Source organism: Canis aureus, chromosome 3 (genome assembly GCF_053574225.1).
Source record: "Canis aureus isolate CA01 chromosome 3, VMU_Caureus_v.1.0, whole genome shotgun sequence".
Taxonomy (NCBI): Eukaryota; Metazoa; Chordata; class Mammalia; order Carnivora; family Canidae; genus Canis; species Canis aureus.
Window position 1 is genome coordinate 54,292,256 of NC_135613.1, and position 26,890 is coordinate 54,319,145.

The window sequence follows — 26,890 nt, forward strand, 5'->3', positions numbered from 1 at the left end:
TTTTGACTTAAGAAAGAACAGGCAGCTGCATTGTTTCCATAGCTATCCATATAAAAGAGCCCTTGGAATGAGGCTGACTCGTCCTGCTTTAAAAAGCTCCAAGGTAAGTGGGACCAGGCAACGGGCTTTCAAGAGGGACACTGGCCACGCTGCCCCGCGTCAGCTGCAGCTGCTAGCTCTGGTACTGCTCCTTGGGATACTGCATGTTTTATATCCATGGCTTTTGTTGCCTTCTGTTTAGAAGCCAGCCATGCCACAGATGGGATTTTGTGGGTGCCTTTGGCTAACTACTCAAGTGCTTTTCCCTTCTCTTTTACAGAACTGTCTAGAGAGAACCAGGCTACATCTTCTCACTTGCTAACAAGGTAAGATTTGGACTTAACCAGTCCCTGGAGAAGAATATGAGAGCCTCTGGGATGGATCTGTGTCACTTAGCAACCTTTCAGAAAGTGCTGGTCTCAGTAAATACCTAATAACTGTACTTCAGGAAATGGTGCTAGGGAGACAGGGAAGGAGGGCTTGCCTTCAGAACAATGCACATAGACTCATTCCGGATGCAAGCATTGGCGAGGTGACATCTTAACAAGAAAACTGCTAATGGACTTGTTGGCTTGTTAACAGAATATTAACATTCTGTAGGGGGAAAAATCTGCAATAAGATTCTCTTGCTAAAAATCTCAAATTTGATTTTAAAAAAGGTATGCTGCCATTAGAATCATTAGGTAAACATGATACCTAACAAATAAGAAAAAGAAGGTACCTAGGAAAGAGCTTCCTTAAATCTCTTAAAAACTTGCAGAAAGTACCTTGCCCAATGCTGAGTGTTGCATGAAATTAAGATGCTGTGAACCTTTTGTTACACGCAAAGACGTAGTAATGTGCCCGACTACTACACACCCCGTTTCTGGAGGGAGACATTGGTAGGTAACTGATCAAAATAACTTTCAAGTAACTGGATCCCTAATGATTGAGCAATATTCTTTGCCAAACTTTTCATTCTACTGATGCCGCTGGCAACCTGCAGATGACAGAATGGACCAATCCAAGCCTGCATTCTCCAGTGGGAAATCTGGAAGGGCAAAGGGTTAGAAGAATGAAGATAATATAACACTGCATGTCCACTGAACTTCGGTGAAACAAATTAAATAAATAAAATAAATGAAATTAAAAATAATAAAATGAGGATAACATTTGCTATGGCTTTTATCCTCAAGCAGGTCAACTCATTAACTTTGGATTATAATATGGATTATATTATATGGATTATAATATTGGATTATAATATGCCAATTATCATACATACTAATATGCAAAGAAACTATGTCAGGCACACTCTAGTCAGCACACAACTAGAGAAAAAGAAGTAAACAAAATTATCATCCCTAAAAGGCTTGACCTTGAGCACTTCTGGCTGAAGAGCTGAAGGAGGAAATGAAGTTCTCTTGCAGTATGGAACAAGAAAAGGAATTTTCTTACATTACAATCAATGGTATTTGACATCTAAATGGTAGCCTGGGCTGTTTCAGACTGCTTTCTCAGTAATCATGTGTTTCCAAAGTATCTGTCCAGTATCTCACAGGCTTTGAATGAAGAAAGGCAGATATTGTAATCCCTCTTCTATGAGGGAGACACGTGGCTCAGAAAGTTCAAGGGTCACCACCTCCTCGGCAGCAGAGCTGCAGAGACTATGTTCAGTTCCCTGATTAGAACGCTAGTCTTGGAGGGTGAAAGAAAATAAAGCGTGTCAAGCCCTGAGTACAGTGCTGGTTACACGGTGACCTTCGATGCATTTGAGACTTTATGATTATGTTCGTTTCAGTAACTACAGTGTGGTGCACAAGGGGCCTGGCTGGTGAAATTTCTAAATAGTGGGTTTTCCATGAGGTATCATCACCAATATCTGGAGACTTACTGATTCACATGACAGTCCACAGTCTCTAATGTGAAATGCTTCATCTCCTCTAGGACCTGTGAGTTCAGCAGCCATGAGTTCAGACCAGGAAATGGCCATTTTCGGGGAGGCGGCTCCATACCTCCGGAAGTCTGAAAAGGAGCGCATTGAGGCCCAGAATAGGCCCTTTGATGCCAAGACGTCAGTCTTTGTGGCGGAGCCCAAAGAATCTTTTGTGAAAGGGACTGTCCAGAGCAGAGAAGGAGGGAAAGTGACAGTGAAGACCGAAGCGGGAGCAGTGAGTAGAGTCCCTGGAGCTGGCCACATTTGATCAGTACTTTTGTATGATCTCACAATTGACATAAATGGTTGTCCTCCCTGTTTACCAGACTCTGACGGTGAAAGAGGACCAAGTCTTCCCCATGAACCCTCCCAAGTATGACAAGATCGAGGACATGGCCATGATGACTCACCTGCACGAGCCTGCTGTGCTGTACAACCTCAAAGAGCGTTATGCAGCCTGGATGATCTATGTGAGTGCCTCCCCCTCCAAGTGGTCTTTATTATCATCATCACCAGGGACCTGCCAGCCCACTTCCACTGTCGTATAAATGGGTCAAAAGCAGAGACCCATTTCGTTTTCACCAGTAGCACGACTAGTCAGCACACAAGTTAACTAGTTAGTACAGTAGTTAACTAGTTAAAAGGTTCATTGTTGCTGTTGTAAGGCACAACACAACAGCCAGTACTTCATCCTCTGTCTTCCCATCCAAAGCCAGGCAAGGCCATTGTCCACAAGGACTGGGTTTGCCACATATCCCCTGAACAAATACTGGAACAGCTACTATTTATATCTCAGCCATGGGCCTACATTTCTACCCACCTGCCCCCCACTCATGCCAGTGGAGAATCATCCATAGGGAAATGATAGACTTGTACTTTAACACATAAAAATAATGTTTGAAAGATGAAATCTCACTCATTTTCAGTCTTTCAAGATGACAGCAATTTGTATCTTTGGTGAAGGTCCCTTTTCCATAAATACCACCTCCTTGAAGAAAGCTCCCATCTTCCCCAGGGAGAGAGGGATGCTGTGTCCTTTGGTCTCCGCCCTGGCTATAGCACTGACCTTTGTTGCCCACCATCATCCACTCATACGTCTGCCCTCTGTGTAGACTGTAGACTGGGAGCTCCCCAAGGAATGCATCTCATTTATGCTTTATTCCAGGTGCCCTGCAGGGGTCTGGCATGTAATACACACCTGGTGAACGTCTTAGAAACGAACCGATTACATCACATTGACATTTTTGTGTAGTTCAGCCAATGCTGATGCTCAGCTGGGTGACACCCACACAGTAGTACCTGGTGATTGGAGTCTATTCTGACTAATCAGTGCCTGTTTTACACAGTTACCCAAGATTTTGAAAATCTCCCTTGTTTAACTGTAATGTATTTAGATCTTGAGAGCTTAATAGTATTTTGCAAATGTTGCCCCAGTATCACTGGATACTTTCAGGTTTACCTGACTACCTGCCTGCATCATATTAATCTTAATATTTACCACAGTTCACCTTACTGCTTCCATTTCGTTCGGCACTTTGGTTGTGTCCAAACTTCTCTTTTCATGATTTTTTTTTAAGATTATTTATTTACTTATTCATGAGAGACACAGATAGAGGCAGAGTAGGCAAAGGGAGAAGCAGGCTCCCTGCGGGGAGCCTGATGCAGGACTTGATCCCAGGACCCCAGGATCACGCCCTGAGCGGAAGGTAAATGCTCAACCACTGAGCCACCCAGGTGTCCCTCTTTCCACGAATTTGAATGATCTTAATGCTGCAAAAGAAAAACATGCATATCTTCTAAAACACAATAAAAATGTCTCATGCTACACATTAAAGAAAAAAAATAACCCTTGGAGATCCTACTATGTGAAAATCATTGTGATAAGTTCCAAGAGGAACAATTAAAAGTCGAAATTGTGAGCCTTTCCCTCAAGGATTTTGCTATCTCATTGCTAAAAATTCCAACTAATTTTCATGCTGATGCCTTCAAGAAATGTAGGGTACTTACTTAAAGTGTTACTGTAGTCAGAATTCATTTAATAAGTGAATTGCACACCTAACAGGAGAAGCCTTTGGACAGCTGCTCTTTCTTATTCCCTTGCGTAGACCTATTCAGGCCTCTTCTGCGTCACTGTCAACCCCTACAAGTGGCTGCCGGTGTACAACCCCGAGGTGGTGACGGCCTACCGAGGCAAGAAGCGCCAGGAGGCCCCACCCCACATCTTCTCCATCTCTGACAATGCCTATCAGTTCATGCTGACTGGTGAGTTGAATGCTTTGTGCATAATCTTTTCAGAACTGTAGGAGAAAGAGACCCGAACCGTCTCAACACATTCTTTAGGTCCTTTGGTTATGGTATATTTGTGAGGGAGGTGGTCCAGGAAGGAGAGGGTGTAAAAGTTGACTTGCAATCCCTACCATCATGCAATTGCTACTGGTCTCTTCAGTATTTATTTATTTATTTATTTATTTATTCATTCATTTAAAAGATTTTGTTTATTTATTCATGAGAGACGCACAGAGTTAGAGACATAGGCAGAGGGAGAAGCAGGATCCCCACAGGGATCCTGATGTGAGACTCTATCCCAGGACCCTGGGATCACGTCCTAAGCCAAAGGGTAGACACTCAACCACAGAGCCACCCAGGCAGGCATCCCCATCTCTTCAACTTTTAAAAGTCAACAGGGGCTCACCATAGTTAGAGAATTTACTCTTGAATGATTCAAAAACTAAAAAGGCTTGAGCAAAAATTATAAACATTATTTAGGTGTATGTACACACATAATCACACATAGAAACTGTGCTTCCATTCCCAAGAGCCAAAAACCAGAAAAGTAAGATCTGCCCTTGTGGCCTTATCCTCAATATCAGAAACTATGACCAATGAATGCCCTTTCTATACAAGGTCCAAGCTATTGCCCTTTTCCCAAAGCCAACCTGAATGAACTCCAGATTTTAAGGTATATTTGACATTAAGACAGCTATGCCATGAATCTTCTTCCTAGAATATTGCCTCAGCCAGCGCAATCTAAGCTGCTTGGGGAAAGGACTCGGAGAATCTGTCTTCAGAGAGAGTAAAAGAGTAAAATGAACCTTTCCTCCAAACTATGACTAAAGCCGTGATTACTTCCAAAGTTACCACCTGCATTATATTTACCCCATCCCAAATGCTAAAATGCCTATTTTTCATTACGTCTTACACCTTCAGTAAATATTCACTACTGGCATTGTCATCTAAATCCAACCAAAGGCTCAGGTCCACTTTTGAGATGTCCTTAGGGGCAGAGTATTACAGAGAAAAGGTCCAGTGCTTCATTGCAGTGCTCTGTTTAAATGGATGCACCTGTGCAGGAGGCAGGGGTGGGATGTGGGGAGGTACTGAGGAACTTGAAAGGGGCACTGGAAAAGACTGGAGGCTTAGGGTCCATGAAGCCCTAGGGATTGCAAAGGCTAGTCTGAAAAATAGTTTGTTCCTTTTACTTCACTTACTGTTCACAAATATACAAAAAACAAATGAACAAACAAAAAACCCCCCACAACATTAAATGTCTATGATTTCTTTTTTGTAGACCGAGAGAATCAGTCAATCCTGATCACGTAAGTAAAGTTTATGCTTTCTTCTCATGGCTTCAGTAGCTGCCACATTTGGAACTTCATCTCACTTAGCTTTTTATTTGATAGTGGAGAATCTGGTGCCGGGAAGACCGTGAACACCAAGCGTGTCATCCAGTACTTTGCAACAATTGCAGTCACTGGAGAGAAGAAGAAGGAGGAAGCTACTTCTGGCAAAATGCAGGTGGGTCTGGGGCCAGACTCAAGACTCTCAGGCTCTCAGGAAGTCTGGAGCCCCAGAGGTAACGACTGCTCTTGCCTTTGCAGGGGACCCTTGAAGATCAGATCATCAGTGCCAACCCCCTACTGGAGGCCTTTGGCAACGCCAAGACTGTGAGGAATGACAACTCCTCCCGCTTTGTAAGTCTCAGACACTAGTACAGACACTGGCCACTGGTCAAAGTGTATGAGATGTTTGTGAATACATTCTCTGAATCTTTTTTGTTCACATTATACTGGCATCGGGTTCTCTCCTTTCCCTCAGAGCATGTCATAACATGGATCTGAGTTCCATCTAAAAAGATATGTGGCCCTATATCTGAGTTCTTTCCTATCTGTCATTACCTACAATTATTCATAATATGAAAATCAAAGACAAAATTCTTTTGCCTAAAAAATAGAAGATACACCTCTTCTGCCTAAGAGTCTCTGGATTGATTTAACAGTTAACACATTAGCATTCTAAGTATTTTGAGTTTCTCAAAGATTTGATGTGACATAAAAACAAAGTAGTAATATTAGTTTTCCTTTCAAGGGTAAATTCATCAGAATTCACTTTGGCACTACAGGGAAGCTGGCTTCTGCTGATATTGAAACATGTGAGTGCTTGGATCTCCTTTTTGGTCATTTCTGTTTCTTATAATCTATAAAGTCAACACAAAGTAAAAATTTCAAGCCACGTGAATTTTTGCATTGCTCTGTTTGTTATTTCCTTCCAGATCTGTTAGAAAAGTCTAGAGTTACTTTCCAGCTTAAGGCTGAAAGAAGCTATCATATTTTTTATCAGATCACATCAAACAAGAAACCAGAACTAATTGGTAAGAAATGTCATAATTCCTTTCCAGAACTATGGCATCAGTACCTCTCCATGAATGGTCCATCCTAGCATTCCATGACCAAATTTTGTCAGGTTTATCACCTTGATTTTGAAAGTAGCTTTGTAAGTTTATGTATGCTTATTATAAAAATCAAAAAGGAAAACTGAACATAATGCCTTCAAATTCTATCACTATGAAATAACCACTGTGAATACTGGGTAAATATCATCCTACTCATTTCCTGTATATATACCTTTACATATAGATACTCATACATACAATAACTGGAACCATACTTCAGTGCTCTTCTGTGATGTACTTTTTTCATTGGGCAATAATGTATCATGGTTTTTTCCATGTCACTAGCTGTAGCTCCACATTATTATTTCTAATGGCCGCATGGTGTTATATTCTAGGGATAAGCATAACTTATTTAACTATACACTCTTAAGGATATTCAGGTTGTTCCCAATTTTTTATTTTAAATAGTCAACACTATACTGATAATTATTACAGGTGTAACTTTTCCCCATATGTGATAAACTTCTTTGGCTTCACAGTGTCTTAGAATCCGTCTAGACATCTAAATGAAGGGGATAATTCTGCTTACCTTTTCTCTGTTCCATGTACTCAGAAATGCTTCTGATCACCACCAACCCATATGACTACCCATTTGTCAGTCAAGGGGAGATCAGTGTGGCTAGCATTGATGATCAAGAAGAGCTGATAGCAACAGATGTAAGTAGAACACAAGAAAGTTAGACTGATGATGTTGGGTTAGAGCAATGGCCCCTCCAGATAAATATTCAGTTTCTAGTAGAAATAGCAAAAGAGGGTTCAAAGATGAGCATGGATGTGCCACCTCGAGTCAACCAAAAAGATGAAGCTATGCCTCACAACACTTTATTTTCCCTTAATAGTCTTTTAAAGGTCTATAATTTCTGAATTTATCTAAACCACTTTTTGGTAATCTACTTGAATGAGACCTGTACCACTTCTCAAAATAACAGGTTCCTTAAGTTTACTATCTTGTTCTCTGTCTCTTTACTTTTTCAATCTTAGGAGGTCTGAACCTATCATTCTAATGCTCAGTGCTGGTCTTTGGTTGACCAACTCCCTGCACACCCACACTGAAGAGTTCTTTGCACCCCTATTAGCAACAATAGTTTCCTCAGTGTGACCAACATGTCAGGAATCAGAAAGTGAACGATGAATAGTAAGTGTGTGGATCATAACCTAACAGTTATCCTCTTGGTTATATTGGCAGAGTGCTATTGATATTTTGGGCTTCACCAATGAAGAGAAAGTCTCCATCTACAAGCTCACGGGGGCCGTAATGCATTATGGTAACTTGAAGTTCAAGCAGAAGCAGCGGGAGGAGCAGGCTGAGCCAGATGGCACTGAAGGTACCAACTAAGACATCTCCCTGATTTTTTTGTTTGAAAATCACATTGTTAACATATTACCCTTGAGTTTTTTTAGGAAGACAAATTCATTTTTAGGAATTGAATTTTAAAGTATACTCAAATAATATACTATATGAAGCATCATATTAGATAGATGTTTATTTTTTTCTTAAAGATTTTATTTACTTAAAGATTTTATTTATTTATTCATGAGAGACACAGACAGAGAGAGGCAGAGACACAGGCAGAGGGAGAAGCAGGCTCCATGCAGGGAGTCCGATGTAGGACTCGATCCCGGGACTCCGGCATCATGCCCTGGGCCGAAGGCAGGCGCTAAACTGCTGAGCCACCCAGAGATCCTCTAGATAGATGTTTCCTATTATTTCTGAAGTCCTTTAGGACACACTACCCATAATCAAAGTCTTAAACTTAGTGAAAAAAATGGGCAAGAATGCTCAAAAAGATATTCTGAAAACACCCCATGAAATATCTGTAGCTTAATTTTTTTTTTCTGAGAAAATGGGTTGCTCTGGGTCATAATAACATTCTTCTTCCTTTCTTCCTTTCAGTTGCTGACAAAGCAGCCTATCTCCAGAGCCTGAACTCTGCTGATCTGCTCAAAGCCCTCTGCTACCCCAGGGTCAAGGTCGGCAATGAGTTTGTCACCAAAGGCCAGACTGTAGAGCAGGTAGGTGCATAACTCAAATTCAGTGACAGGAATCAAGCATTTTTATAGTCCTCTGACAACCTCAAGAGGTACATTTTTGTTTTTCAAGGTAACCAACGCAGTGGGCGCTCTGGCCAAGGCTGTCTATGAGAAGATGTTCCTGTGGATGGTCACCCGCATCAACCAGCAGCTGGACACCAAGCAGCCCAGGCAGTACTTCATCGGGGTCTTGGACATCGCTGGCTTTGAGATATTTGATGTGAGTTGGTAGCTGGTTGGTAAGGGGATTTTGCAATAAGGCAATGAAAATATGAATAAGAAGAAATCTGTGAAAATTATAACCTTCTCTCACTACTCCCAAAAAGTTATGCTGAAACTTAAAAGTGAATTATGGGGTAACTGCTAATCATTTATTGCAGTAGCAGTCCCCCTTCTATGAGAAATAATGCACTTGAGCACTCTGACTTGCTACAGGACCCAAAGGGAGTTAGGAGCTAGCTTAGTTTCCGGTGGTGGGGGGGTCCTCTAAAAATCCCACAGCACCAAAAGAAGTTAACATAAACATCTCAAAGTAATCCTGTGAAACACACATGTTCTGAATATATGGTGGGAGGTCATTCAAAAACACTTAGACAAGAGAAGAAGAGCAGAGCAAAGATGACTTATAAAGTCAGCATTTATTCTCGTTGATGTGATAAGATAAAAATCCCTATTTGATGAACTATATTTTTCCTGCTTATAGTTTTCAAGAAGTTTATCTTTTACTAATTATAAAAGTGAAACTTGGACATTGCAGAAAATACGAAAAATCAAGGGAAAGTGTTCCCCAATAATTCCACTATTTATATCAAGCTAATGTTAATGCTTTGGAGGTTTTTTTTGTTTTTTTTTTTTAACACAAGTGTGTTATCACACTGTGTATGATATTTGGTATCTTAATTCTGTTTTAATTTCACATTGAAGGACAGCAGTGGAAATTATTGTCCACTGGCAAAGCTGACCCTGGTAACTTCCATACAACAGAGACCCCTCCCAGCCAGCCCCTTATAGCTTACCCGTTAGCTCGAGTCAACAGAAAATGGAAAAGATAATGGAATAAAAGTGAAATGATGAAATAGGAACTCAGAAAAATCCCTGAGTAAACTTAAGCCAGTGTAGAGAATAACCATTAATGCAATATAGGATTCTGTGTAAAATGGCAGTAGAGGAAACAGATTTCATACTGCTCCCCCACCCCAATGATTTTGATATATGTAATCTAAAGGCTATTCAATATATATGTTTAAATTAAGAAGTTGTGTATGTACAAATGCTCAAATTTGCTCAAGAGAAAAGTGAACACATGTATTTATTTAGTTCAACAGCCTGGAGCAGCTGTGTATCAACTTCACCAACGAGAAGCTCCAACAGTTCTTCAACCACCACATGTTCGTGCTGGAGCAGGAGGAGTACAAGAAGGAGGGCATCGAGTGGACCTTCATTGACTTCGGGATGGACCTGGCTGCCTGCATCGAGCTCATTGAGAAGGTGGCCTGATCTGTCCAGCCAGTAACTTCTTCTCTTAAATTCTGTGGTTCATCCTGCAGCTCATATTCACCCTATATGCATTTTGCTTTAATCCAGCCCATGGGCATCTTCTCCATCCTGGAAGAGGAGTGTATGTTCCCCAAGGCCACAGACACCTCCTTCAAGAACAAGCTGTATGAACAGCATATTGGAAAGTCTGCCAACTTCCAGAAGCCCAAGGTGGTCAAGGGCAAGGCCGAAGCACACTTCTCACTAATCCACTACGCCGGCGTCGTGGACTACAATATAACTGGCTGGCTTGACAAGAACAAGGACCCTCTCAATGAGACTGTGGTCGGGCTGTACCAGAAGTCTTCTATGAAAACTCTAGCTTACCTCTTCTCTGGGGCTCAAACTGCTGAAGCAGGTAATACTAAAAAAATCTGAACTATTAGGACCTCAATCAATGAAAAGTTTCAGCTTCTATGATTCTCTCCTGCTTCTTCCTCCACATCTGCTGGATATTGAGTATCTGGGATATTTAAGGCTAGAGTGACAAACTTCTCCCTATTTAGACTAATTTGATGATTTTGAAGTTACTGTGTCCTCAAATGTCCTGACATTACGGATCCATCTTTATACAGTGAGGTGAATGCCCTTCACTTCATCTTCTAATAGAGGAAAGAAATCACAGAAAAGTGGGTACAAGCCTCGTTGACAGCTAAGAGTCATTCGAGTTCCAACAGAGGAGCCAGTAGTGTCCAAAAACTGCTCCACCAGATTTTTGTGCAAAAATTGGCAATAAATAAGCAAGAAATAGCCCCGTCAGTTCAAAACTATATTTAAATGACATCTTTTCTTATTTGCTCTCCAGAGGCAAGTGGTGGTGCCAAGAAAGGTGGCAAGAAGAAGGGCTCTTCTTTCCAGACGGTGTCTGCCCTTTTCAGGGTAAGGAAGAAACTGTGACACTCCCCAGTTATTTTAGGAATTTGTTTTTGGAAGTACAGAGTCTTCTTTCCACAAGTCATTGAGAAAAAACTGACATTGATTAATGATTTCTGTTAATCTAGCTTTGGAGAGAAGACATTTACATTACTTGGGAATTATTAGCTCATTTTTCATGCCAAGCCAAATAATACCAAATATTTCAGAGGAAATTTTCTAAAACTGAATATTCTACCATTCATAGTCTAGTCAAGTCATGAAACTAAGCAATGGCACGGTACTAAGAGAGACTAAATTAGCACTAATGCTAATGAAGATCCAGCAGCTAGCCTATAAGGAACTTAATATGGTATCTTTGCCCTTAATTCAGTGAGTCCTCAATTATAACTGGTAGGGTTATTCCCCTTTAGATAACACTTATGCCCTGAAAGTTAATTGAGTTGAAAAGAAGAGCTATGTTCATGAGAAAAAGCCCCAGTGTGGTGCAGGCTTGCATGTCCTCATTGGAAAACCATGGAGTTGATTAGAAGAAAGTGTGGCCATTTAGTATAGATAGGCAATGGCCTGTGGGAGGCCATGGACCAGGGAGGAAGTAGGACATGTCAGGCTGCTTCTCATGAGTAACCCAACCCAAATGGAGAAAGAGGTACTGAGGAGAAGGATAGGAAGGTGTTACCCTACATGAAAATGGTCCACAATGGTTTTTCAATTCAACCATAGACATCGAGTTTATAGACATCACCAAATGCTCATAACCATGGTTAAAACTGGAGATAACAGGCTTTTCCCTGACTTTACAGGAGAATCTGAACAAGCTGATGACCAACCTCAGGAGTACCCATCCTCATTTTGTGCGCTGTATCATCCCCAATGAAACAAAAACTCCTGGTAAGAAGCCCTAGAGTGAAGGCACAAAGCATGACCACCACACTTCCTTTAAAAAACAAACAAACAGTGTAATCTATATGTATACTTTTAGGGGCCATGGAGCATGAACTTGTCCTGCACCAGCTGCGGTGTAATGGTGTGCTGGAAGGGATCCGCATCTGCCGGAAGGGGTTCCCAAGCAGGATCCTTTATGCAGACTTCAAACAGAGGTCAGACTCTCTGAATTATGGTGCATCTTAAAGTTTAGTATAAATACACTTACTGCAAGCAAAATAATTTTGTGAAAAATATACTTCTATTCGTGTTTAATTTGCCACAAAAAAGAGGGAAAAATCATAAGCCTCAAAACACCTTTAAAATCTAGATATACCACATATTTTGCACTCCAGACTTTTCTGGGCTTTATTGAGCTCCTGGCTTAACCCATAGGTATATACATTACTTTCAGTAATTATGAGAACTACCATTTTTTTCATGTGTAATATGTTTAGATTATTTCCTTCCATCTTCACAAAACCTCAGTAGAGGTAGGTACTATCAACACCTCCTTCGATAGACAAATAAACTGAGGCTCTAGGAGATTAAGCTACCTGCCCAAAGTCACATGGGTGTTGGTGGCTGAGTTAGGAACTCTCTCATGCAGGTATAGAGCTCCCAGTGAGTCATTCTGGTGCTTCCTTTCCCCCTTATGCACTGGTTTCCCAGGGGTTCCAAAACCATGCCACAGGACCAGCTCCTCAGCAACTCTTTCTCCTCCCTAGACAGGTCCATCTTGGGAACCAAATAGGAGACAAATGGACAAGGGGTTGGCGGCAGCTCCAGGGAGCTGGTCTCTCCTAAGGCTGGGTCTGGTGGAGTTGGCAGCGAGTTCCCATCCCCAAAACCCAAAGCACCACTACGCATGAATTTAGGTGAATAGGACAGTTCCTCCTACCTGAAGTGAGCCTTCTACCAGACTCCTCACTAAAAATTTGCTTTCTGGGATTCAGGATCATGAAAAGCAAATAGATCTAGCCAGGAAAACATGTTATATTTTATTGGTCATCTACATTTAATGTAAACGAGATTGTAGGATTTTTTCCTGAGAATAAATCTGATGAGGCAGAAAGGAATGTCTGCAACTGTGCAGGAGTGTGGGATGGAGTGAAAACAGACAGTGGATGTCCTTCCTGCGAATAATGAAGGATACTTTTCTTTAAAGCTCTGGTTTTCTAAATAGGTCATTTAGTGTTTATCTGCTATTAGTGTCATCATAAACTGACTTTTTGTTAAAAAAAACTGTATTTACTTAAACAGATACAAGGTATTAAATGCAAGTGCTATCCCAGAAGGACAGTTCATTGACAGCAAGAAAGCTTCTGAGAAGCTCCTTGCATCCATCGACATTGACCACACCCAGTATAAATTTGGTCACACCAAGGTAACCATCCCTAAAGCCTATCTGCTGCTACCTGTGTCCCCGTGAAGTTTATGTATAGTGTCTGATCTGCAACTCCTCCAACACACAGGTCTTTTTCAAAGCTGGTCTTCTGGGGCTCCTAGAGGAGATGCGAGATGACAAGCTAGCCCAGCTGATTACCCGAACCCAGGCCAGGTGCAGAGGGTTCTTGGCAAGAGTGGAATACCAGAAGATGGTGGAGAGAAGGTAGAAATATAAATTGTTTATCTATTCCCATCTTTCTGCCTTAAGAAACACATCTGAGTTGGCTTAAGACTCAGATATGATAAGGCCACAAATGTAAGCAAGAATGAACATAAAGAGTCCTATGCTGAAGTGGGGATATACATATACCTGAAAACTTAAGGTGGGGATCATCATCATGAAACATATTCTGAATGTTCAGGTTAAAGAGAGAGAGAGAGAGAGAGAGCACAAAGCATGGGCAGTTCTTATCTAACAAGAGAAAATACATCAGTATAAAAATACACCAGTGTGAATTTAGTGGGTAGCTCATTAAATTAGATACATTGAACTGAAGAGCAGACAGTAGTTTCAAAAGAGATTTTTTTAAAAAAGATTTTATTCATTCATGAGACAGAGAGAGAGAGGCAGAGACACAGGCAGAGGGAGAAGCAGGCTCCATGCAGGGAGCCTGACATGGGACTCAATCCCGGGTCTCCAGGATCAGGCCCTGGGCTGAAGGTGGGACTAAACCGCTGAGCCACCCGGTCTGCCCCAGAGATTTTATACAAGATGCAGAAACGGCTTCTTTTATCTGATCATTTTTATCATCAAACTATTATGATATAAAATATTAAGGGCATTTATCTGTGAAAGATTTTTTTCAGTAAGTTAATACAATGTCACCAAGGTATGTAGCTTTCTGGTGATTTGATCTGATGCAGGGACAGAGTTCTAAGTCTCAAGAGCCAGGTAACTCAAACTACCTGCAGAATGCATGTGAAAGGGACCCATGATGAGAGATGCATTTTATATTGGCACATGCCCATTCAGACATATGTGTATATCTAAATATATGTAATTTACATGAAATAAGTTTTTTTAATCCTATCACCTGTAGTTACATTAATATTTTCTATTGTATTCTATTTTATTAAAAATTATAAGTTTGGTCATAACCCAATATATATATATAGGCAGTTAATTGCCCATATGGAAGGGTAATTAATTTTTTAAATGAATTAGATTTTTAAAAATGTGATTATATTACAGAGTAGACTGCAAAATTTACATAACATTAAAATATAAAACCAGAGATTTTTCACAGTAATGCTGTTTTTAATGAGTCCCTTTATTCTGTGCTCCCATCCCTCCGGAGTCTAGTGCCCTCATCGCTGCTCTTGGTGTCCCAGATGGAGAGCCTGAGAAGCAGTGATGTACAGCAGTTCTCAAAGTGTGGTCCTCAGATCTACATCATCAGTGTCTCTTGCAAACTTGTTACAAATGCAAATTTTTAGACCCCATCTCAGATCTTCTGACTCTGAATCTCTGGGGATAAGATTCAGGAATTAGTGTTTGAACAAGTTCTTCAGATGATTCTTATGCGCACCAAAAGTTTGAGAGGCACTGATGTAGAGAAATGAGTAATTAATGAGTCCTTAACCATCATTCCCAAATAGAATTTCCTCCATCTGTGCTTTTGAAGGCAGGTGAGGCACACGGTGGGGGCAGAACCTCCAGCTCTCACTGCCAAGACTTCATCCCATTTCTTCATCCACACATATCAAACTTGCATCAATTATGTTTCAGGGAGTCCATCTTCTGCATCCAGTACAACATCCGTGCCTTCATGAATGTCAAGCACTGGCCCTGGATGAAGCTATTCTTCAAGATCAAACCTCTCCTCAAGAGCGCAGAGACCGAGAAGGAGATGGCCACCATGAAGGAAGAGTTTCAGAAAACCAAAGATGAGCTTGCCAAATCAGAGGCGAAAAGGAAGGAACTGGAGGAAAAAATGGTCACTCTCTTAAAAGAGAAAAATGACCTGCAGCTCCAAGTTCAGGCTGTAAGTGGTGGTGTCATTCTGGGTGCTGCTTATTGGGATGTAAGTGCTAGGATTCTGGCCACTAGCAGCAGTGAGCTGGACAGTCAGTGTAGGGACAGTCACTGGAGGGAGAAGGTAAGGCACTCTGATGATTCTAGTACAGTCCATATATCCCGTCGTTGTCCAAACCAGGACTGGGGCAATAAGGTAGAACCAATCATTGTCACTCATTCTCTCCACAATTTTATCAAACTACAGGAGTTATGACTTCCTTTCCCTTGGAAGTCAGTCCTTGAAAGTGATTTTCACATAAAACCATTCCAAATGAAATATTAAGGGGGAGGATAGCATGTAGAGAGTGATTTTTTTTTAATCTCTGCAACTTCCTTAAACTGATCCATGTCCAGGAGTCTTAAATCACAATATGAACAACTGACAGATGTCATCGTTCTATATCACATTTTACAGAATTGCTTTTTGCCATGCCACTGATCTCCAAAACCCAGATTCACTCCTCCCAATCCATGTGCACAGCCAATCACATCACATCCAGACTGCTGCCTCAGCACCCCAGATGCTCTGTCTGCCCCCAGCTCTCTCCTCCTTCCAGCCCACTCACTGCTCACCCCTGTACCAGTCATTTTCAACTGCCTCCATCAACTCTGAAATGTAATTTATAAGACTGTCATTCAGTCGGAGTGAACTGAATTGGTTTGGTATAATTTACTCATCACAAAATCATATATTTCTCTTGTTGATTAAAATTAATTTCTTCTGTCAAGTTTGGGCCGTGTAATAATTCTTTCTTTTAGGTTACAGAAGGAAAATGAGCTGTTTTTCTTTTCCACCTCCTTCAAATCCATCCAGAATGCTCTTCTGTTTTCCCTAAAGAATTACTTAGACTCTTCCCTAAACCACCATATTCACCACATGAGCACACATAGCACATTTCATTCTTATGTATTCAAAGGCTGGTATGGAGGCTCACTAATGAATGTATGTATCAGCTCCTCTCATACCTTGTCCACTCCCAACTTTCTTAATTGGAAATATAGCAGATTGCCAGGAATTTCTTGATTACTTTATGCCTCAGCTTGAATGTAGAACATCTTAATCACAATCATCCTCTAGTACTACAAAGAGAAGCGGTTCATTAGCAGCCACGCCCTGAATTCTCAACTGGAATGCCTTCTCTCCTCCTGCTCCATCCCCAAAGACTTGATTTCTACAAAATCAAATCTTGCCCACCTCAAATGTCACTTCATCCAAGAAATAATCCGTAATATAACTTCTCTGATCTCTTCTGTCACTAATTGCCTTCTGAATTCATGGTAGCTTTTTGGAAGTAGGCTTTCTAATCTACTAGAGAATATACTCTTCTGAAGGAACAGAACAGAATTGGATACATTTTGGTTTTCCCACAGTGTATCCTGGATTGCACATAGGAGGTGGTTCATAAAATCTAAATCCAAAGAAACAACAGCAGAGATTGACATTGTTATCATTGTGAAATATTTCATTATTTCTTTCCAATTTTGGTTTTGTTTCCAACTCAAGGAAGCTGAAGGCTTGGCTGATGCAGAGGAAAGATGTGACCAGCTGATCAAAACCAAAATCCAGCTGGAGGCCAAGATTAAGGAGGTGACTGAGAGAGCAGAGGATGAGGAGGAGATCAATGCTGAGCTGACGGCCAAGAAGAGGAAACTGGAAGATGAGTGTTCAGAGCTCAAGAAAGATATTGATGACCTTGAGCTGACCCTGGCCAAGGTTGAAAAGGAGAAGCATGCCACAGAGAACAAGGTATGAAACATATACACAGAAAGGTCATGTTTTTATTATTATTATGGAGTACAAACATAAAACTGAATCCATTAAAATAAAACATGTAATGCGAAGCATTTTTCCTCCCTAAGGTGAAAAACCTCACTGAGGAGATGGCAGGCCTGGATGAAACCATTGCAAAGCTGACAAAGGAGAAGAAAGCCCTCCAAGAGGCCCACCAGCAGACCCTGGATGACCTACAGGCAGAAGAGGACAAAGTCAACACCCTGACCAAAGCTAAAATCAAGCTAGAGCAGCAAGTGGATGACGTAAGTCCAGGATTGTCAAAAAAATTATTTTCTTCAAAAGGAAGCTAAGGAAGCTAAGCATTCCTTTAGACTAAACATAGTTTATATTTAGCTTGAAGGGTCCTTGGAGCAAGAAAAGAAACTTCGCATGGATCTAGAAAGGGCTAAGAGGAAACTTGAAGGTGACCTCAAGTTGGCCCAAGAGTCCATAATGGACATTGAGAATGAAAAACAACAACTTGATGAAAAGCTCAAAAAGTAAGTGTGAAAGAATTGTTTATGAGCTTGCTTTCAAGTGGTGGATTTACACTCAATTGTTATATTTTACTGCTTTCCAAAAAGGAAAGAGTTTGAAATGAGCAATCTGCAAAGCAAGATTGAAGACGAACAAGCACTTGGCATTCAGCTGCAGAAGAAGATCAAAGAGCTGCAAGTAAGTTCGGATTTCTATCAGTCTGGAGCAATGAGGCATAGTGATGACACAGAGAAGCTAACTAAAGGTGTGTGCTTTTCACAACTCCCAGGCCCGCATCGAGGAGCTGGAGGAGGAAATCGAGGCAGAGCGCGCCTCCAGGGCCAAAGCAGAGAAGCAGCGCTCTGACCTCTCCCGGGAACTGGAGGAGATCAGTGAGCGCCTGGAAGAAGCTGGCGGGGCCACATCTGCCCAGATTGAGATGAACAAGAAGCGGGAGGCCGAGTTCCAGAAGATGCGCAGGGACCTGGAGGAGGCCACCCTGCAGCACGAAGCCACAGCAGCTACACTGAGAAAGAAGCACGCGGACAGCGTGGCCGAGCTCGGGGAGCAGATAGACAACCTGCAGAGGGTCAAGCAGAAGCTGGAGAAGGAGAAGAGCGAGATGAAGATGGAGATCGATGATCTTGCCAGTAACGTAGAAACAGTTTCTAAAGCCAAGGTACTGGAGTCCAGGAAATTATTATTAGTGACAATGATCCTTTATGTATACATCATACCTTACACAGGAACTTTACACACATTATGTCATTTGATTTTTACAGTAATCTAGGAGGTAAACAATAAAGATACTAGCATTTGTATTATTTCCACTAACATATGAAGAAACTGAAATTCAAAAGTAACGTGCACTCCATCACACCATTAGCAAATGACAGGACCAGCTTTTGAACAAAGGTCACCTGCATTTTCTCAGGCTCCAGTTGAAGAACTAGGACTCTAATATTCTCAATTATCTGATAAGCCAAGTTTCATTGTACAGAAAGGCAATCAAGTATTTATAAACATGCTTTTAGAAAATATACCATACAATTCTTACAAAATCTTAAATTTTAAACATAGTCTTTAAGGCTTTTTTTTGTATGAATAGGGTGCAGAACTTCACAGTTCACTCTTTAAAAATCTCAATATATATTTTCAACTGAGGACAACAATCAAATATAAAGAAAAAATTCTTAAGTATCACATTACATATAAGAGAATTTGATTTTATGCCAAAAGTTATTTATTTATTTATTATAATATCTTTGTTTCTTTCTTTTACTTTTTCCCACGCAGGGAAATCTAGAGAAAATGTGCCGCACTCTGGAGGACCAAGTGAGTGAGCTGAAATCAAAGGAGGAGGAGCAGCAGCGGCTGATCAATGACCTGACCACCCAGAGGGGACGCTTGCAGACCGAATCTGGTAACTCTGTCCTTTTCTAGGCACTAAGAATGGAAATGATGTGGTTGAAAACAACTGATTTGGTCATGTGAGAGCTTAATAAAAGCAGCTGAGAACATGTGTGTTCTACTGAACAGCTCAGACTTTCAACTCACTTGCAAGGTCACTCAGGGACAGAGTTGGAGATAAAGACTTTGATAGGACTGGATCAAGCTCTGTTCCAGAAAAGCCTGGAGTAGTTGGCCACACTGAGAGGATGATTGGGAATAGGAGTCACTCTAGCCTGGGTCCAGGACTCCTGTAGCAGACTGAGCTTCTGTCTCTATACATCAAAGTAACTCAAATTCCTAAAGGGAGAGCGGATAATCCTGTCTCTCAAAAGTCCAATGAAACTGAAACCATGTAGAATTCAATATCTTGGCTCCCAGATTTTGCACAATATCATACACCCAGAAAGAATTAGTTATGGAGAGATCAAACAGAATTTCAGCTGTATTTATTCATTCTGATTCATATGTAAGTTTCACCATAAAAATCAGAAATTTGACATTAAGCATGATGGTGTCAATAGAGAATTGAATCTTTTGAGCATTCATTGTGGGGGGCGGTAAGAGTTAAAATTTATTTCTAATACGGGCTGCAAAATTGTTTCTTCACTTAAAAAAAACAGTGCCATTTCTTTTGTCTATCAGGTGAATTTTCACGACAGCTAGATGAAAAAGAAGCTCTGGTGTCTCAGCTATCAAGGGGCAAACTAGCATTTACACAACAGATTGAGGAATTAAAGAGGCAGCTGGAAGAAGAGATAAAGGTAAATAATAATGTTGTCAGACTCTTGTTTTTTTGGTATGACCTAACCTTAACTGGAGTCCATTTATACCAACTTTTAAAGGGTTTTGAAACTAATTAAACACACCCAGTAAAATGAAGGTGTAACTATCTCTGTAGGCCAAGAACGCCCTGGCCCACGCCCTGCAGTCCTCCCGCCACGACTGTGACCTGCTGCGGGAACAGTATGAGGAGGAGCAGGAGTCCAAGGCCGAGCTGCAGAGGGCGCTGTCCAAGGCCAACAGCGAGGTGGCCCAGTGGAGGACCAAATATGAGACGGACGCCATCCAGCGCACGGAGGAGCTGGAGGAAGCAAAGTACGTGTGCAGATATGAGAGAATGTGTAGAAAATGCTGCACGCTGAATAAGAAAGATACGACCTTCAGTGAATTAGCCCACAAACGTTCGTTAATTAGCTCCCTTTTGCCAGGCACTCTCAGGCCCTGAGAATAAGACATGAGTAAAGCAAACATAGTACTTGCCTTCTTATGCTAAAATCTACTTAAGGAAGTGAGTAACAAATAATTATCCAGATAGTGAGGTATTATTACTGTTTGTCAAGCACATCAAGCTCATTGCTGATTCAGCGGTCCTGCACTTGCTGGTCCCTCCGTCTGGAATACTCTCCCCGAGATCTCCCTGCAGCTCACTATGACTTTTCAGATCTTGATTCAAATGCTACCTCCTCAGAGGGGCCTTCCCTGAATATCTAGAATAGCTGCCCACCCCTTACTCTGTTTTGCTTTTCTTCATTGCACTTACATCTGCAATAATGTTATTATGCATTTTCTCACTTGCCTGTTGTTTCTCTCTTATACTCATTTGGAAGCTTAGGAGTCAGGGCCCCCTTTTCCCTCTTGCTCACTGCTGTATCCCATGACTGGTTCATAAAAGGAGCTCATCAATGTCTCTTGAATGGATGGATGGATATTTTTAATATGAAGTTTCCAATACTTCTCAGTATAGTTCCTAATTCTACTTTTGGTTCACTCCTCTCCACAAACATATATAATCCTCAAGGAAGAAGCTGGCCCAGCGGTTGCAGGCAGCTGAGGAGCACGTAGAAGCTGTGAACGCCAAATGTGCTTCCCTGGAGAAGACAAAGCAACGGCTCCAGAATGAGGTGGAGGACCTCATGCTGGACGTGGAGAGAACCAACGCGGCCTGCGCCGCCCTGGACAAGAAGCAGAGGAACTTCGACAAGGTACCTCGCACAGCAGCCTCTGCTCTCCACTGTGTTCCTCTGTCCTTTACAGCCAGTAACCACTCCCGGTTTTTCAGATCCTGGCAGAGTGGAAACAGAAGTATGAGGAAACCCATGCTGAACTCGAGGCCTCCCAGAAGGAGGCCCGCTCTCTCGGTACTGAGCTGTTCAAGATGAAGAATGCCTATGAGGAGTCCTTGGATCAGCTAGAAACTTTGAAACGAGAGAACAAAAACTTGCAGCGTGAGTCCCTTTCACTTTCAATAATATTCATGCCTCGGGGACCTTTCTCTTAGGTCGTCTGTCTGATCAAACCTCTCCCTGTCTTTTACCCGAACACTAGAGGAGATCTCTGACCTCACTGAGCAGATTGCAGAGGGAGGGAAACGTATCCATGAACTGGAAAAGATAAAGAAACAAGTGGAACAAGAAAAGTCTGAAATTCAGGCTGCCTTGGAGGAAGCAGAGGTATAGGTCCAATTGTGCATTATAAACATATAAGATCAGAAAATATTTAGGTCCATCCACATAGATTGAATTAAAAAAATAAACAGCACAAAATTAATGGAAGGATAGGTATGCAAAATAGCTTCCCAATACTTCCATTCCCTGCTAATATCACCTCTTGCTGTCATTAAGGCATCTCTTGAACATGAAGAGGGAAAGATTCTGCGCATCCAGCTGGAGCTGAACCAAGTCAAGTCTGAGATTGACAGGAAAATCGCAGAAAAGGATGAGGAAATTGACCAGCTGAAGAGAAACCACATCAGGGTTGTGGAGTCGATGCAGACCATGCTGGATGCCGAGATCAGGAGCAGGAATGATGCCATCAGGCTCAAGAAGAAGATGGAGGGAGACCTCAATGAGATGGAAATCCAGCTGAACCATGCCAACCGCATGGCTGCAGAGGCCCTGAGGAACTACAGAAATACCCAAGGCATCCTCAAAGTAAGTGTTCAAAAGAGGGCCTCAAGGTGACTGGGGTGACCACAGCCCTGAGAACGAGGTATCTCAATGATGATTCATTCCCCAGGACACCCAGATCCACCTGGATGACGCCCTCCGGGGCCAGGAGGACCTGAAGGAGCAGTTGGCCATGGTAGAGCGCAGAGCCAACCTGCTTCAGGCTGAGATTGAGGAGCTGAGGGCCACTCTGGAGCAGACGGAGAGGAGCAGGAAAATCGCAGAACAGGAGCTCCTGGATGCCAGTGAGCGCGTCCAGCTCCTCCATACCCAGGTGGGATTTGGCACAAAGAACTTAACTTCAATAAATGCTATGTGTCCCAAACAATATAAGCTTAAATTTTTTATATAACAGCCAGGTTTTATACTTCTACTGTTTTCACTGAATTATTGTGAAATCTTTTATTGTTTTATTTTGCATAAATTATTGATTTACTTCCTAAAATATTCTAAAGCTTCCTATATTCTCCTGTGTTCATATCTTTATTGACCCTTGTTATCAATATTGGCATTTTTATTTTGGAGAAATGGAACATTGGAACATCTGTTATAATTCTGTCTCTGTGAATGGTCTCATTGGTAAATGGCAGTTATAGAATTACAGAGCTATTTGGTCTAATTATGGACTATGTACTTGAAGAGGCTGAATATCATAAAATTTCTATTTTATTTAGTTGTACTACATAACAAACAAACAATATGGAAGGGCATCTGACTTGCAAATTTTTATCTGAGATTATTTTTTTAATAGCTACGAATACGTTACATGGTAACTTATTTGGTAACATGATTAAAAAATGTAACTTATTTTTAACCAGAACACTAGCCTGATCAACACCAAGAAGAAGCTGGAGACAGACATTTCCCAGATCCAGGGAGAGATGGAGGACATTATCCAGGAAGCCCGCAATGCAGAGGAGAAGGCCAAGAAGGCCATCACCGATGTGAGCAGAGGGCAGCACGGTGGTGGTCAAACCTGAATCCCGATGTGCTTGCTTGCCTTTCTCAACTGGTTTTGTTTTACTGCTGATCAGGCGGCCATGATGGCTGAGGAGCTGAAGAAGGAGCAGGACACCAGCGCCCACCTGGAGCGGATGAAGAAGAACATGGAGCAGACGGTGAAGGACCTGCAGCATCGTCTGGATGAGGCTGAGCAGCTGGCCCTGAAGGGCGGGAAGAAGCAGATCCAGAAACTGGAGGCCAGGGTGGGTCTCTCAATGTCTGTCTATTTCCATTTCCTCCCAGTGCCTTATTAGTTCAAAGTTCTTAAGAGCCTACTTATTTGCAGGTGCGTGAACTGGAAGGAGAGGTTGAGAGTGAGCAAAAGCGTAATGCGGAAGCTGTGAAAGGTCTGCGGAAACACGAGAGGCGAGTAAAGGAACTCACTTACCAGGTACAGCAATAGTTTTTATCAGCTAAACACTCCCCATACATATGTGAAACACTCATATACAATGACACAACAGTCAAGTGCTTTTGAAATAAGACCCTGTGGTTTTCATAATCTTTCAGACGGAAGAAGATCGGAAAAATATTCTCAGACTTCAGGATTTGGTAGATAAACTTCAAGCCAAAGTGAAATCTTACAAGAGACAAGCTGAGGAGGCTGTAAGTATCCTTAAGATGGAAGGGAAGAGCGAAGTCCCTTGTTAATGAACAAATAATTAGATTTGCCACTTTTTTTAAAAGTAAATAAGCCATTTGCTTTTTAGAAGACTGTGCTTCTTAAAAACATTTGTGCATTTTTGTACTTCTTGCTCATTATTTGTAATATTAATCATTTGATTTTAAAAGTAAAGTTTCAATCCACAGAGAAACCTCAAAAAATTTCAAAGCAGAAATAATGAAGGCCACATTATCTATCCATAGTGTGATAAAATTGTCAAGTGGTTAGAAAATATAAACACAAATTCCCAAATGCTTATATGTTAAAAAATGAACTTTCCTAAATAATTTTTGGTTTCATTTAGAAAAAAACTACTAAATAATAATTAATTATAAATAAAATTTCAAGGAAGATGCTACTTTTACAAACCTAAAGAATGTAGTCAAAGCTGTCCTTGGAGGACAATTCATTGCTTTATGAATCAAATTTTTTAAAAAATTGACAGTCCAATAAAGAAATTATAAATAATGAAAGTAGTACTGTTAAAGATAAAGGTAGAAATTGATAAATTAGAGTAGACTATTTTCTAGTATGATACTTTCAGTAATATCTGATAATTTCTGGGGAGTTAATAAAATAAATATACTTATAAGAGAAAGAAAATACAAACTCACATTAGAAATGAAAAAGTGTGTGGGGGCACCTGGGTGGCTCAGTGGTTGAGTATCTGCCTTTGGCTTAGGTCATGATCCCAGAGTCCTGGGATCAAGTCCCACATCAGTTCCATGCAGGGAGCCTGCTTCTCCATCTGCCTATGTCTCTGCCTTTTTCTCTGTGTCTCTCATGAATAAATAAAATCTTAAAAAAAAAAAAGGAAAGAAATGAAAAAGGGGAGGGCACTGGGCAGGCTTAGTCAGAAGAGCATGCGATTTTTTTTTTAAGATTTTATTTATTTGAGAGAGAGAGAGAGCAGGGGCAGGGGGATAAGCGGGGGGGGGGGGGAGAAGGAGAGGAAGAGACTCTGGCAGACACCATGCTGATCCTGGGACCCCAATCTCATAACCCTGAGATCATGACCTGAGCCAAAATCAAGAGTCAGATGTTTAATCAACTGAGCCACTCAGGCACCCCGAGGATGCAACTCTTGATCTCAGGGTCATGAGTTCAAGCCCCACATTGGGTGTAAAGGCTACTTTAAAAAAGAAGAAAAAATAAAGAAATGAGAAAGGAGACAAACCATACAAATAGAAAAATATTTTTTAATGTAAAATATAAATCTGTCAACACAGTTGAAATCTTGAAGAAATTAATGATTTTCATAAGATTTTAATTACTAAGTTGGCTGAATAACTTATTTGAGAACTATTTCTGAAAATGGACTCAGGTCCAGAAAGGTCTTTCAAAATTTCAAGTAACAGATAATCCTTGAGCTATGTAAGCCATTCCAGAGCATGGGAAAAGATGGAAAGCTTTCCAAATCATTTTAAGAAGCTCATGTAACCCTCATACCAAAACCTGTCCAAGAGAGAACAGGGGAGGAGGGACAGGGATGAAACTAAAGACAGTTTTCCTTGTGAGAGTAATTACAGGAAAGATAAATAACTAAGTCACTGAAACCCTTAAAAGAGTAAGGGTTTCAGTGGCTTAATTGAGGGGATTGTCCACCAGTGATTAAACAGGTTGATTCCTTTAGTGTTAAGCCTTTTATTAAGGGCTTCAGTGACACTATTAAGCAACTTCAGTGCCTTTATTAAAGGGATTGTCCACTAGTGATTAAACAGGTTAATTCCTTCAATGTAAGGGTTAGTTAATACTAGGGAATCTATTGGTAGAATCATTACATCCAAGCCACAAGGAAAAATGATTGCTGGAAATGTTATAACATGGTATTATAGAATTCAACATTTATTTCAATATAAAGAGACTGTTAAGAAAGTTATCCTTAACATGACATAGAACTTGAGCTTACAGTCATCTTATAGCTAGCATTAACGAGAAGAATGATTTCAGTACTCTTGTCTTCTCTGCTCTTTTATTTTTTCTTGCTTGTGGTGCATAGCTTTTAATATGTTTTCATTGCAAAAATAAGGATGCAATTATTTATGGGACACCGAGCCCCAACAAATCATAATGTTCACTTTAATGACAACCAAAATCCAGGAGGTGGCAAGACAACAATATTCCCTGCTGAGTATTTTAAGTTCTTTGTAGATGCCAAGTCCTTTCTGCACTTAAGACTGCAGAGTCTAGAAAGATGTGTAGTACGGGTTCCTTACAATTCCATTTTTATTCTCAGGAGGAACAATCCAACACAAATCTATCTAAATTCCGCAAGCTCCAGCATGAGCTGGAGGAGGCTGAGGAGCGGGCTGACATTGCCGAGTCCCAGGTCAACAAGTTGCGGGTGAAGAGCCGAGAGGTTCACACGAAAGTCATAAGTGAAGAGTGATCATGTCCGGATGCTATGGAATGATTGAAGAGAGGCACAAAATGTGAAGTCTTTGGTCATTTCCCTCTATAATTATTGTCTATTCTACCCTATTGCAAAGGAAATAAAGAGCATCGGGTATTTTGCAAACAACATCCTTGGACTGGTCTTTCTTAAAAAGGTGTCAAAGCTGGAATAGTCACAAGACTATCAAACAATTACAGTTCACTTTTATCTTAAGTCCATAGGAATAGTTTAACTATAAAGTTGTCGCCGATCAGGGAAGCCTGTCTGGAAGAAATCTGGAAGTCACCTTTCATTTCTTTCTACCCTTTCCTTAATACCAGAGTATAATAGGATCCTAGAAAGCTCCTGATCCCCCTTAATTTTCCAAGTCTGTGCAAATGAATGGCACTGGCTATGTTCTCAAATAGGAGATTCAGGCTACCCTATATCATTACTTCTCCTTGATGTTATCAAGAATACAAATCCAAAGTATTATTATTAGCCTGTTAAGATTTTCATGACTACCAATACACTGTATATTCACAGAATGTGCACTCGGTAATGGGTATGATGTGAAAGAGTGAGACTCTTCTCCCTACAGGGTGGCTCTCAAGTCTGGGGGCCAAGAGAATATTATTCTATATGCTATAATGTATTATCAATAAGCTATTAGCCTATGTTTCCAACTT

At 41.1% G+C, this 26,890-nt stretch overlaps 1 protein-coding gene across 2 annotated transcripts; it reads left to right on the forward strand.

Annotated features, from left to right (window-relative positions):
• On the forward strand, nt 1-26,348 carry LOC144310926 (myosin-2). Of its 2 annotated transcripts, none has more exons than XM_077892633.1 (40): nt 1-103; nt 320-365; nt 1,966-2,189; nt 2,281-2,424; nt 4,060-4,216; nt 5,523-5,550; nt 5,635-5,749; nt 5,833-5,925; nt 6,320-6,383; nt 6,504-6,602; nt 7,237-7,340; nt 7,870-8,008; nt 8,578-8,696; nt 8,785-8,934; nt 10,032-10,202; nt 10,299-10,608; nt 11,056-11,129; nt 11,927-12,014; nt 12,106-12,223; nt 13,311-13,434; nt 13,523-13,659; nt 15,226-15,481; nt 17,018-17,260; nt 17,374-17,550; nt 17,642-17,787; nt 17,872-17,962; nt 18,054-18,443; nt 19,061-19,187; nt 19,859-19,977; nt 20,115-20,311; nt 21,015-21,198; nt 21,276-21,441; nt 21,542-21,666; nt 21,838-22,146; nt 22,232-22,435; nt 22,980-23,105; nt 23,196-23,366; nt 23,450-23,554; nt 23,674-23,769; nt 26,064-26,348. In XM_077892633.1, the coding sequence occupies exons 3-40, from the start codon at nt 1,986-1,988 to the stop codon at nt 26,214-26,216; spliced, it is 5,823 nt and encodes a 1,940-aa protein (XP_077748759.1). In that variant the 5' UTR covers nt 1-103; nt 320-365; nt 1,966-1,985; the 3' UTR covers nt 26,217-26,348. The 2 variants fall into 2 exon arrangements, with proteins under 2 accessions (XP_077748759.1, XP_077748758.1); XM_077892632.1 differs by having other exon boundaries at nt 92-181.
• Nucleotides 26,349-26,890: the final 542 nt, after the last annotated feature.

Bases quoted from the DNA above. Each gene is read 5' to 3' on its own strand.
- LOC144310926 (XM_077892633.1), top strand. From the start codon at position 1,986: ATGAGTTCAGACCAGGAAATGGCCATTTTCGGGGAGGCGGCTCCATAC. The intron at 4,217-5,522 runs GTGAGTTGAATG...TCTTTTTTGTAG, and splicing joins CTATCAGTTCATGCTGACTG to ACCGAGAGAATCAGTCAATC. The intron at 13,435-13,522 runs GTAACCATCCCT...TCCAACACACAG, and splicing joins ATAAATTTGGTCACACCAAG to GTCTTTTTCAAAGCTGGTCT.